This window comes from Vigna radiata, unplaced genomic scaffold (genome assembly GCF_000741045.1).
Source record: "Vigna radiata var. radiata cultivar VC1973A unplaced genomic scaffold, Vradiata_ver6 scaffold_48, whole genome shotgun sequence".
Lineage (NCBI taxonomy): Eukaryota > Viridiplantae > Streptophyta > Magnoliopsida > Fabales > Fabaceae > Vigna > Vigna radiata.
This window is the reverse complement of record NW_014542925.1, coordinates 791,455-805,811: the sequence shown is the minus strand read 5'-3', so window position 1 is coordinate 805,811 and position 14,357 is coordinate 791,455. Positions and strand designations below refer to the sequence as shown.

General features: G+C 30.3%; 2 protein-coding genes across 2 annotated transcripts; both read left to right on the top strand.

Annotated features, from left to right (window-relative positions):
* The first annotated feature begins 286 nt into the window (after positions 1 to 286).
* On the top strand, positions 287 to 1,973 carry LOC106752810 (probable LRR receptor-like serine/threonine-protein kinase At5g63710). The gene is made up of 2 exons (XM_014634582.2): positions 287 to 1,602; positions 1,684 to 1,973. Exons 1-2 carry the CDS (start codon positions 360 to 362, stop codon positions 1,971 to 1,973), a joined length of 1,533 nt encoding a protein of 510 aa, XP_014490068.1. The 5' UTR covers positions 287 to 359.
* A 3,554-nt stretch (positions 1,974 to 5,527) lies between these two features.
* On the top strand, positions 5,528 to 12,926 carry LOC106752829 (alpha N-terminal protein methyltransferase 1). The gene is made up of 8 exons (XM_014634600.2): positions 5,528 to 5,822; positions 5,962 to 6,106; positions 6,383 to 6,441; positions 8,933 to 9,049; positions 9,921 to 10,022; positions 10,774 to 10,828; positions 12,083 to 12,180; positions 12,526 to 12,926. Exons 1-8 carry the CDS (start codon positions 5,568 to 5,570, stop codon positions 12,649 to 12,651), a joined length of 957 nt encoding a protein of 318 aa, XP_014490086.1. The 5' UTR covers positions 5,528 to 5,567; the 3' UTR covers positions 12,652 to 12,926.
* The last annotated feature ends 1,431 nt before the right edge of the window (positions 12,927 to 14,357 follow it).

The window sequence follows — 14,357 nt, the reverse complement described above, 5'->3', positions numbered from 1 at the left end:
TTTAAAATGATTTTTTTTTTTCATGTACACGTATTTTTTAAATTTAACCCTTTAAATAATTATTATTTTAAATTAAAATAACTATATTTATTTTTACTTTTAAATTTGAATTATTTTTTAAAAATTAAAATAACTATTTTACCATTTTATTCTTTAAAATTACTATTCACTAAAATTTAATTATTTTTTAATTAAATTAATTATCTACAATAAACAAAAAAAATAGACATATACATTAGTTTAAAACGAGGAGCATTCATGAAGCATAACAGGCAGTTTTCTTTGCCAACTGCAAATCCAAATTTTGAGTACCTGTCGTTCTGAAATCATACATCCTCAAAATTAACTCATTCACAATCATGGCTACCATTTCTTCAACATGGTACTCGTTTCTCCCCATAATTTTATCCTTATTCCCTACAACAATGTGTGCAACAGTGCTTCAAGACCTCAAAAACTTACATCAACCCCCAGGCTTTAACTCTACGATTCTCTCAAACTGTCTCCACAATCCATCTCTTAGGTACTGCTCTTCGTCTCCAATGATGGACTTTGATGAAATATTCAAGTTTACCATTGTTGCAACCCATCTCTGCAATGAATCCAAGAACCCCAATTGTGTAGAGTCATTCCCCAAAGTTGATCTTAGAAACCGCCCAAGTATTGCACCACTTTATTTGTCCTTCGATTTCTTTTGGAAATATTGCCCCTTGACCATTATGTCCATTGATTTCTCCAACAATTCTATCAAGGGTGGTTTTCCAACCCAAGTTTTCTATTGCACCCAAATCCAGTCTCTTGATCTGAGTATCAATGCATTTTCTGGTGACATCCCAATTCAAAGTTTTTCTTCCTTGACCAACCTCACTTCTCTCAACCTCTCCTATAATTCTTTTTCAGAGAGTAAACTGTCTGATTCACAATTCTTCAAAAGGTTCAATTCTTCTAGTTTTCTTCATTCTGGTGCTCTCTTGGATCCAAAAAAGTTTACTGCGAAGGCTGTTGTTCTGTTAGTTTGCTTTCCCATCCTTGTCATATTTATGGTAATTTCCTTGGTATGGCTTTGTTTCCAAAGGCCTGATTTTCTCCCGAGTAAACTTCAAAGAGGTAGGACGTTTACACCAGCAATTCTAAAGGCAGCAACTGATGGTTTTTCGGATAAGAATTTGGTGGGGATGAGTGATGTTGTTCACATCTACAAAGGGATCTTGAGAGATGGTACTGAAGTGAAAATTGAGATGTACTGGGATGATATACCAAGGGATAGTTACCGTAGATTTGTTGAGGAATGCAAGATTCTGTCAAAGTTACACCACAAAAACCTTGTCAGAGTTCTGGGGTGGTGTAAGAGCAGAAAATTCAGGGCCCTTATAACAGAATGGACAAGAGAAGAAAATGTTGAAATGTGGTTATCAGGGTCAGGTCCACCATGGAATCATAGAGTGAAAGTGTTAATGGGGATTGTAGAATGCATGCGTTATATGCAGAAGGAATGGCCTGAAATTGACTATGAACTCGACACAAGTAGTATTTTGCTGTCCAACAATACGGAACCATTAATTTCAAGGTTCAAAGTTGGAGATCACAACAACAATGAAACAAGTAAGAATAATAGACAATATTTCTTCTCTTTTTCTATCTTCTTGTTATGCAAGTTCATCAGTATTTTCTTTTATTTTGTAGAGATACATAAGTTTGGAGTATTTGTGCTGGAGCTGATATTAGACAAGAAGTTTGATGGAGGTGATGCTGAATTAGTTAGGTACATGAGAACCCTTAATCCTGCAGATTTGGTGCAGATGATTGATGAGAGAATAGAAGTAACTGAAGCTAATTTTCATCAAGTTAAGCAGGCACTGTCTCTGGGATTAATGTGCGTAGATCAATCGAACAGTGAGAAGCCAAGCTTGAGCATGATACTTAACACTGTAGCAAGAGCCTACAAAACGTGCCTGTTCAAACCAATTAAGTAGTGATATCAGTATTAAGTGGACATTTTCTTCAGAGATAATTCTTACAACTAGTGTTCTCAGGAGTTGCTATTTTCTGAACTTCATTATGCTATATACATTCTTAAACTGATGTTGTACTTTTATTGTGTTATATAATTCAATGTCATCAAACATTTGTTTTTTTTTCCATAGTCCATACATACACTATGACATCATGACATTAGTGGATGAATGTGATTTTATAAGCTTCGCATTGAAAAAACCATACAAAATTCGTAAAATCTGTTATAAAAAATAATTTAACCATATAAAATCTATTATAAGATATAATTTATACGTTTTTTTAGTACTATACGAAATTTACAAATTGTTTTATTGTTCTGGTAGAAAAATCTTAATAATACCACGAAAAATTGAATACTACGCAAATACCACAAAACTCTAATATACATAAAAAGTGCCTTTTAAAATATTTTACCATCCTAATAGAATATATTCTTTATTTGATTTATACTTTTACAAATCCAATCATATTTCACGCTCCTAATAAACTTTTATCGTATTAAAATAACTTTTATCAATTAAATATTTTAAATTGTAAAAATCTATAAAATTGTTTTGAGAATTGATAATGTGTTTAAAATTATGATATTCGATTATTTTAATAATAAAAGTTTAAAGTATAAATAAATTTTTTATAATTTTTTTTTATTATTTAAAATTACACAATTTTTTTAAATACTTTTTTTCTAGAATTTTCTCTCTTTTTTCTTTTTTTTTTTAGATTTTTCACTGTTCTTTTCTTTGTTCGAAGATCAAAGACCGCTAGGATGGTCTTTGCGGCGAACTCTTCATTTTTGTCTAAAGAGTTTCTTCAATAGAGTAAATTGGATTTTTATCTTTTTTTCTTTGTCTCTTTGTTCTTTCTTTGCATATAACATTTTTTTGCTTGCATGTAGTGTTTGAATTTTCTTTATTAGTCTCTATTGATCAATGGTCCTAATGGTGTGTCTTGATCATTTGTGTTGTTCATAGGGACAAATAGAGCTTTATGTGCGTATGAGAATATTGTTAAAATTATATTTTTTGTAACTACCTTCTTTTATTTCAATTTATTTTAATTTATTAGTTGCTACACTTTAGGAGCAAGTCTCTCCTTATCCACCGTTTCTAGAAACTGCTGTTGCTACGTGGTTTCTGAAAACTGCTATTGCTACGTGGATGCTTTCAATTTTATCATTATAAATGTATCTGGGATATATTGAATAAAACAATCCTTTTCCAGAATTAAGGAATTCTCCACCGTCTTCCTTCTTCATTTTCCTGTTGCTTCTTTTTTCTTCTATTAATCCAACAAATATTATAAGGGTTGTCGAGTTGTCAGGTTTGTCTTTCAGGTAGGGAACCTAAATGCATTGTTTTTAAGTTATAAATATCTTGAAATATGTAATTTACATGATTGAGTGGTATGATGAAATTTTATCTGCTAAATTTGCTCAGTTGGATATTGTCATGTTGAATTGTTTTGGTTGAGCTTGGGTTGATTAGGGAACTTAGGATTTGATGAATTGAGCCAATTGATGTGTCTTGACATTAAAATTTGTTTTTAACCAAAGTACTAAGAAGGAAATACCAATTTGACAATTTTGAACAAGTTTCATTTTCCCCAAATCACAAAATTTCATCTACTGATGTCTGATATAACGTTGAGTGAAGGTAGGTGGACATTGAATGCTAGTCCATTGTGCAAGTCTAGGAGCATTTTAGCTCTAGGTCGATGCCAGTTTTGTACCGCTAAGCGCAACAAATTGTGAATGCTTAGTATTGAGTGGTAGCAGGACACCACTAAGCGCCATTCTTGTAATGTAGGTTTGAAGCATTTTAGCTTTAGGACACTAAGAGCCAGAAAGTGTCGTTGAGCACACCTTTTTATGAGAAGAATGTCGTTGAGTGCTAGTACTTTCGTTGAGTGTCATCCTTTTCGAAAGATTCGGCATTGAGCGCCATATTGTATGTTGGAATTTTCTTTTGCTTTGGCTTGTTTGAGATAGGTTTACTATGAATTTTATGTATATTTAATAGTATTATGGTTTTTTTATTGAGTGACAATATTGTTGTGAACATGGTAAATGTTGTTGAAGAAATTTCAAGGAGAAATTTCTTATGGTAAGTGTAATTTGGATTTCGTATTGAAAGTTATATTGTCACTCTAATAACCATCAAATTTCAAGTAGAGAATGATAAGATATGTGGTGAGAGGAGCAAGAAGTTATAATCTAAGTACTTTCCTTTGATGAAAGATTTTAACGGACTAACCTTGTGTGTTATAGGATGAAACTTATTGGCAATGACTCTATAATGTAGTAAAGACCACCACAAATGCATAACTCGTTAGAGTCTGATATTATTACATGTATGTGAATTGTCGAGTCTAATATGAGTATTTTGTATGAGATATTTTTGTTGTGAAGAATCTATATGTAATAATGTAGTAGAGACCACCATTGTGTATTATAGGGTGAAACCTATTGAAAATGACTCTATAATGTAGTAGAAACCACCACAAGTGCATAACTTTGATGATGATATTGTTATATATAATCTTCTTCTTTTGACAAACTGTGATTTTGTTATTCCATTAGTTTAATTATATGACTATTTGTATGAATACATACTTGTATAAATGAATTTAATATAGTAATTTTATATGTTAGTTTTATCTATGATTTTCATATTTATAATGTTTTGTTAAATAATTTTACACTATTAAATAAGATATTAAACAAATAAATAATTTCTAGTAAGATTTTACTTATTTTACATATAAACCACATTACTCACGAACAAAACTTTAAAATATTAAGCGACCAAATTTTTCCTATATATTAAAATGTATTGCTATAAAATAAATAATTAATAAATTATCAGGCACACATGATTTCTTATAGTTTTTGAGAAATTTGTGAAGTTTTAATTGAATTTTTAATAAACTTTTGTGATATATGATGTCATAAAAAATTTAAAATATTTTAATTTAGTCTTTATTAATATTCTGTATTAATTAGGTGATATAACTGCCAATTTATTACTATGATGATTATCTTGTTTTGGCTAGTTTGAAATAAATAATTTTGTAATTTTATGATTTTATAAAATAAAAAATATTAAAAAATTTATTTACAAAGACATAACTAAAATATTTTAAAAACTTAATATGTCATAAAAATTTATTAGAAACTAAATTATTATTTTTTTAAATTTATGAACTTAAAACTTAATTAAGTCTATTAAAATAATATAATTTTATGAGAATAAATTATATTATAAAAGTATTTTGTATGTAAAAAATTTATATTATATTAAATAGGGCAGTTTTAAAAGTATTTAAAAGTGATTAGAAAATAAAATTTACTAAAGAATACACTTGTATATTTAAAAAAATGACGGAAAAAATAATTATATAAGCGACTATATATCTCTACATAGGAGGAAGAATTAATCACATTCATATAATTAAATTCTGTTTTTAATTTTTAGTTTAATTTAATTTTCCACGCTGAAGAACAGTGCGACACGACACAGAAGAACATTTGGGCCTGTTTTTGAGTCTTTAGTATGCTGTCCCATTGGGTTTCTTCATATTCTCTGTTTAGTGGTCGCACAGGCTCTAAGGAATTCACTGCTTCAGCAACTCATTCGCACTTTCCTTCTCTCTCTTTCTTCCCGAACCGGAAAATCAACTGTATGGACGCCACTGGCTTGGATTCCTATGGCCGTGAATTTAAGACTGCCGACGAAATGTGGAGGGAACACGCGGGTGACCCTAGTAAGAAGACCCAGTGGTACCGCGACGGCGTCTCCTACTGGGAGGTATATCTGTCTCTGTTTCTGATGTGGTTTTGCGTTTTTTTTTTCAGAAGAAATTCAAACAAATTGGATATATCTTCTGGGGTTTGTTCCAATTAATATGTTGTTGTAAAGTTTGCTTTTTGATTGTTTGTGAGAGCAGGGTGTTAATCCAACTATGGATGGGGTATTGGGAGGGTTTGCAAATGTGAATGAGCCTGATATAAGTTGCAGTGAGGATTTTTTGAAGATTCTCCTATCCGAACGTTTTCCTGCTGATGCCAGACACCAACCGCTTGTTGTTCTTGGTACTCTTTCATTGTCCCTTTGTTATTGAACCCCACTCGTGCAATGGATTCTTAGTAATGATGTTCATAGATTTTTGAATCGAATGGGATCGTTGCTTAGACTTTACTTGATTTTTTCCTTGTGAAAGGTGACTATTGTGTTTTAGTTTGATTTCCTGAGTGCTTTCGGGATTTATGACATTTGGAATCTGCTTTTGTTGAATGTAAATACAATAATCTCTTTTAATATTTATTTTTGGACATGGATGTTCTAATCAGCGGACTCTTGACTTTCAGATTGTGGTTCTGGCATTGGCAGAGTCACCAAAAATCTTTTAATAAGATACTTCAATGAGGTTTGTGAGATTTACTTTCCTTATCTATGTTCCGAGTCAGTATTCTATAGTTCAAAACTAACGACGCTAATATTGAGTAATTGTTGCTGCGGTGGGGGGCCGTGACAATTCCAATGAAAAGTCAGTGGATAATATGTTGTTCATTGTACAATTCCATTATTTGGGTTCATGTCCAGGGTTACGCTTGTATTTAGAAAGGTTACTAAATGTTGGCATTTATAAGAGGCTACGTACCAAATGGAGAATTAGTGGCATAATGATGCTGTAATGGTCCTTTCTATTTAATTTTATGTTAGTGTAAAGAGAAATATAAATGAAATATGCAAAGAAAAATGTTTCAGGTGCTTGATTGAATCTGATATTTTACCATATCATTGCTCTTTGATGGCACTACTTAGTACTCGTAGTATTGTTTAATTCTTCTTTAATTTAATGCATACCCCTATTTAGATCAAACGGCTGGTAGGGAATAAAGCATCTATATATGTTATGTTACTAAATAATAGAGGTCACAATTTACAAGCCTCAATTTCCATATATTTGAAAGTACTGCTGGGTATAAGTCTACCCGGATTTGATTGTACCAAGCTATGTAAACATAACTCACAAACAGATTCTTTTAACCTATATAACTATTCTGGCTGTGTTCAGGTTGGGCATTTTAGTGTCATACTGTTGTTCTAACAATGAAGATACACTAACCTAAAACATGCTTCATTTAAATTCTTATCAAGTATCTAAACAGTGCACCATTCTAGTTTTTACTAACTACATAACATCAATGTTTACCTTTTTTTTTGTCGTTTGTTTATGAAGTATGCCATTGGAGGCTTTCATTTGCTTTGTTTTTATTTCCTCTCTAATTTTTTCTCTTATGACTTGTTGGAGATGGCATCTATTTTTATTTATTATGTTGTTAGAATAGTTTATATTATCTTCTGAGCAAAAGCTGTGTTGTATTTCTTTCTCTTTCCTTAAGCTTATGTTGTAAGTCACTAGTCCTTATATATGGACTTGAATCTGAAGGGAGATTTAAGTTAATTTTTCTCAAGCTTTTTTCTTCATATATACTCTTTCAACTTGGTATTAGAACATTCTCCCTCAGGCGCCATATCTCTGCACTGCTTAGTCAGGTGCATGTAGCGCACAAGTCACCTTCCCATCACAGGAGTACCATCCCTTTACCCAGTCAGTATTGTCAGCTTCTTCTGTCCCTGTTCCAACCCTCATCTTGCCTTTCTGACACTGTTCATGTACAGGTTCTCTTGAACCCTAGGGATTTCTCTCATTATTTATTTTTGTCAAGAAGCCAATCAAACCTCTCCTTCTCTTAAGAACACACGAAACAGAACTGAATAGAATGTATTATTGATGTATGAATGAATCAGAATACAAAGAATCACCCCCAAGGGAGGCTTCCTCCCTCCACTGGACAATGTTCCAGTCTAACAATTCACAAATCCAAAAACTGCCCTCTACCAGACCCCCCTTGCCTTCTTATAAAGGCAACCCACTTCTAACTATCCAACAACAATTAATTCCTAAAACTGTTTTCTCTGTCCTGCACCTATTACCCATTATAAGTTATCTTATTATATCCTATCAGAAAACTTGTTTATCTTAGTATTACTAAGCTTGACCTATCTTTTGTGGTTGGTCAGTTTATATAGGCTCCTTGCATTGATAACCAGGATAGTGTCATTCACATTCTCAGATACCTTAAAAAGGCTCCAAAATAAGGTCTTCTATATGATGATAAGAAGTACCCAAATATCTAGATATTATGATACTAATTGGGTAGGGTCTCCTATAGATAAACATTCCACTACTACATATTGTTTTTCATTGGAGGGAATATTATTTCTTGGAAAAGCAAGAAACATAATGTATTTACTCAACCAAGTGTTGAAGTTTAATATAAAGCAATGACATCAGTCACTTGTGAACTTGTTTAGATAAAACGATTTCTCTAGGAAGTGAGATTTTTTTAAATTCAACAAATTAGGATGTATTATGATAATTAAGAAACTCTTCACATGGAAGTTAATTGTTATTTTGTTAGAGAAAAGTTGTTGTTCAAGGAAATTTGCATCTAGTATGTTGGCTCCAATGATCAACATGCTAACATTTGGGAAAAAATCCTTGAGAGGAGCTTGGATTCAATTTAATATCTTCTGAGCAAAAGTTGTTTTGTGTTGTCTCTATTTGTTACCTAGAGTCCTAGGGGAGATGCTTTTCTGTCTTTCCTTAAGCTTCTGTTGTTAGTCACTGATCCCCATATATGTGTGTAGTGTATGTGTATAAATAAATAAATATATATATATATATATATATATAATTATATAATTATTGATTTGCCCCACATGTACATTAGCCTCTCGTCTATTTGAGTATAATTTTCTTTTCTTTAAATTCAATCTGGAATTCCACTATGCTGTGATATTTTAGGGATAGTTAATATCATCTTATATTTGTTTGCTATAAATTTCAGGTTGATCTCCTGGAGCCAGTATCACAATTCTTAGAGACTGCACGCCAAACTTTGGCTCTGGGATGTCAGACAAATGCAGTGCACAAAGCTGTTAATTTTTACTGTGTTCCTCTTCAGGTGTGTACTTATCCTCATGAAAATGATAGCATATCTCTTTAGATTATATTCTAGTCATATTACAGTGGTGTGCAACTTGGTTTGATAAAGCTCCCTCTGTGGTGGGATCTTGTGGTGGATTGAACAAATCACAGTAAAATGGATAAAATGGCTAATAAGAATAAAATTTGTATGATTGAAGTTCTATATTATGGTTTTTTAACGCTGGTTATGACTTTCCTTATTATTTGGATGTTATGGGACATTGTAAGTTTTCACAAGTAATACTGTGTATTTTTCTCTTATGAGCTCACATCTAACAAGTAAATAGCTACCTGGAAAATGACATTTATTATAAATTCTTTTACGAAGACTGGTATTTCTTATAATTTTACGAAGTTACTTCGATAGTTCAAACTTTTAAATGGACTTCTATATTATGTTTTTGTCTTTCAAACACTAGTTTTTTCTTTCCATATTTTCTGGCTGTCAGGGAAAACATAAGTTCTCTCAGGCAGTATTTGGTGAGATTTTTTTTTCATGAACATTTAACCAGCAAAATAAATATCTGGAAATTAGCATTTATCTTTGTTAAGATGCAGGGCTTGAAGAAGCTACATATTATTGTAAATGCTCTAAGAGACCTTCTATGGTATTTATAATGCTACAAATTCAATGGTTGCCATATCTACCAACACTTCCTCTTCTTAAAATAAATTAGTAATTATGTATTTTGAGACCATGTTCATGATAGTCTTTAGTTGAAACATTCAAGTTAATGTGATATCTCTAGCACTTTTGATGTTTTTGTATGGGCATTAATAATTTTAGTATCACTTTTTGTCTATTCTTCAGTAATGTTATTGAGCACCTCTTGTTTTCCTTGCTTTAGGATTTTACACCAGATGCTGGAAGATATGATGTAATATGGATTCAATGGTGTATTGGTCATCTTACGGATGAAGATTTTGTTTCATTTTTCAACAGAGCAAAGGTATGCAGTTCCTCCTTTATTTAATATTCTCTGTAGATTAGGCTATTTTTAATTGGGAGTTAAGGAAAATAAATAAATAAATCAAGTAATTTTTGTTAGGGAAGGTTCCACATATTTTGTATTTACATGAGGTTTTCGTCTTTATCTACCAATTCCCTAGAAGGAAAAAGATGTGTATTGCATTGATAAAGTAATGTAATGTATTTTATTAATTATTTCTCCTCAGCAATGATTGAAATTGTTCATTTTGGTTCACATCTGTCATATATTTACAAAAGTTATTTGCCTGGGTGCTTGCTAGTAATGTACAAGTCTCGTGTAGTTGTAGTGAATAAGATTAGATCGAGAAATTAGTTACCATTTCTAAAATCATCTATAATATATACAGATAATCATTGTAATGGAATGGAGTACTTCTGCCTCTATAGTAGTAAAAAATAGTCTTCTCTATAAAAGCTTGTATATAATTTATTCATCACTATAAAAGCTTAGTGATATGTGATTTTATTGGTTTGTTGGTTATACATAATCATATACACAGTTCCATTTTATTTGTAACCTTATGCTAGTTTTGTTTGATTGAATCTATTATAATGTTGGTGATTTTCTAATTTGTGGGTTAACTAATTTGTCTTTCTTTCTTTTGCACTCAGTGTTTGCCTGTCATTATTGTTGTCCCTCACTTGAATTGAAGTCATAACTTTTATCACTTTCATACTCGTACTCTGTCTCATGGCATACATTACTATAGGTTGGCCTCAAACCAGGTGGATTTTTCGTTCTGAAGGAGAATATTGCCAGATCTGGTACTTTTACCTGTGCTGCATTTTTGTCTTTCTAATGATACTGAATGATTTATTTCCTGCATTTTATTAAACTAATAAATCTGGCTCAGACACCTTTTCTAAGACTTATATATCAAACTTGACTGTATCTAGGGTCTTGGATAGACTTCTTCATAAGCATTTTGAAAAAAGAAGATAAGGAAAATTGATTTTCTCCACAAGCTAAATATGAGCTAATTTGTAGAAATTTTATCATATAAACTTCTCTAGAAGATTATTTTTAACTTGTGAATATATTAGCTTATGAAGAAGTTTATTTTCTTTCATAGAAATGTGGATAGAATAGATTAACCAAACAACCGTTTAGTATTTGAACATACATTCATCTTCTCCAAGCTTGCTATGGTTTCCCTAACTTTCAGTGTCCAGAGCCAAGGTACAAAGGACTAAAATTGAAAATGATGGAAAAACAATTTTAAGTTTATAACTCAATGTTAAAATGTTAGAACAGTACCACAAATAAACTTCCTTGGGGTGAAAGTTGAGGGGAACAAATTGTATTAGCGTGTTAAGTTTCAATTGGACACGTCACTTCTTTAAAGCTCTTAGTATGCTTTTGATCATTAGCTCTTTTAAGAACAAAATGAGTTTAAGTTGAAACTTCTACCATTTTCAAGCACAGTTCACGCGGAAGCAATTCATTCACTTCTTTCTTCTAATGATTTTTCATATTAAAACATGCGCTTAGTTCTAGTTTTAGTTTGAGGGACTGTGTTAAAATATCTATTGAGGATATCTCATAATATCATGATTGTATTCTAATGTTACATGATCTCTCAAGAATAGTCTTTACATTTCTTTATTTTTCATGTTCTGTTTTTGTTATTTAATCAGGATTAAGAATTTTCTGTTTTGGTATGAATAAAGGTCAGCGGTTAATCTCCTATATCACATCCTTTATACCAATATCAATATAAATTTATTAATGAGTGTTCCTTGTCTCCCTTTATACCTATTCCCAATAATTTCTACAATCAAACTTTCTACATTTATCCTTAAGTCTAAAAAAGGGATAAAATATTCATTAGCAATGAATTAAGCAACATAAATTAAAAGGGTGGTACTGGGAATAAATTTATTTCACTCCACTCCATTATTTATCATCTGGAATGATGTAATAATACAGTTTCAGTTTGATAACTATCATCAATTGATTTTTACCTTCATTTCAGTGAAAGTTTCCTTAATGGTTTTTTCATGCTTTGTTCTGTGCAGGATTTGTGCTTGACAATGAAGATCGAAGCGTTACAAGATCTGATACGTACTTCAAAGAGTTATTTTCACAATGTGGATTACATGTTTACAGATTAAAGGTAAATTTGGTAACTATAAAAGAAATATGGAATGCTTGTTGTTCTAATCAGAAAAACAATTGTTGTTTTCCTATAAAAAGAATGTTGTAGGGTACGTGTTGTTTCCTGAAAAGTTAGATTTTATCATTTGTGTTTTACGCTATTGTTCTGCTTCTAAAAGCATGTAGAAAGAGCTTTCCACGTGATGTCCTTGGTTTATTTACTTTTTAAGTTTTACCATAGGATTCCTTGTGTCCTATCAGGTTCAGTCTCTTATCTTGTGAGAACAAGATATTATTGGGAGTCTCTTTCTACATGCTTTTTAGTTTTTCTATTGTTTTCTAAGCTGTTGTTTTGTTCCATCAGGATCAGAAAGGATTTCCTGAAGAATTATTTGCTGTGAAGATGTATGCATTAACTACAGACGCACCTAAAAGGGCTCTCCGTGCAAAATCCAAAAGATCAATTAATAGGCCTAGAACCATTATGTGAATATTCTCCATATTCACCCTCAACCATTTTTCATTCAATTGAGAGATGGTCCATGTTGTATGTATAGTAGGCATTCATTTGTTGAGTCAAGCCACTGTAATAGGCTATGCAAATTTTTAGTTCTCAGCTATCAGAAATTTATGGAAAGGTGAATTTTGAGTTTTAGTAATACTACAATGAACAAATAAGAGACGATTTTGCTATCACCTGATGGCATTCCGTTTCTTAGTGCATGACTACATGTTTCGGAATATGAACACTTGGGTTAATGGGCAAGTGTAATAGTATCTCCCATGATTCTTTTGTGTCATTGATTTGAAGTGAGTTTGATGGCTTAAAACTGGCCCATCAAATCACTTTGGCAATGGCTTCCATGTCCCCTTCCAGCATCAAAATAGATCAACGGCCAAGAAGAAACTAAATTATGAACACTAATATCAGGTAATGAAGAAGAAAAACAATAGGAAGATAAGGAAAAACAAAACAATATAAAGAGAACACCTTATTTATATTGGTTGAAAAGTATTCTACTGATAATGATGGTTTCCAAACTTCTTCTAAAAGAAGACGATATACAGTTCAGAGAACCATAATAAATGTTAAGGATTTTAGCAACTATACCAAGTTTAGAATTAGTAAAATGGATTTCTAAGTTGAAGCATCAGATTCCTAGGAAATAATGCAACAGCGAAGTTATATAATTTTCTATTATAAATTTATACAAATTTTAAAATACTTTTAAATAGTGTTAGATATATTAAATTATTAAATATTTTATATAAACATTTTATCTTTATTTTTATTTTTAGTTAATTTATTATTATTTCTTATTTTTATTTTAAATTTAGTTTTTATCTTTTTTTTATTATAAATAGAATATTTTAATTCAACACAAAAAAATTAATTTCATACATAATTTTTACTATATTTAACAAATAAAATAAAAATAAATATTAAAATATGAAGAGATAAAAATTATTTAAAATTTAATTGGTTAAAAACGTGAATATAACTTTATTAATATACAATTTTAATCCCCTTTAAACTATAACTAGTAAATTAGTAATATAAATGAAGAGTTTCAAAGTTTCTAATTAAAACTCAACTTATTCTTACAATTAATTCTGATTAAATGTTTCTTACAATTAGAAGTACTTTTCAGTGTTAATGAAATCTTATTTAATGAAGTAAAATGTTTTCAAACTAATACTAACTTTAAAATATAAAAGAATAACGTAATTAAAATAAACTTTTCATAAATTTAAATTTAACCTTTACATAAGCTTAAATCTTATTCTCTCTCATATTAAAAAAAAAAATTAATCACTCGCACTTTTATAAGTTAAATATACTTTTAATTTTTATATTTTGACATAAAATTAAAATTAATTTTATATTAAATTTTGAAAAATTTAAATTTTTAAACATTAAAAATAAATAAATATAATCTTTCTAATTCAATTATATTAAAAAAAATTTGAGTATTAAAATATTGACGTTTGAACGGTCCAAATAATGAAGTTTGAACTGTCCAAATATTGAAGTTTGAACTGTTGACATGTTATACCTTGTAAAAAATCATTTAACAAACCTAGAAAGAATTAATATTATTAAACTAAAATAATTTTATTAATTTATTTTTAAAATTTAGAAACTAAATATATCAATTTAAAATAATAACGAATTCTAAGTCTAAACTTAAAAAT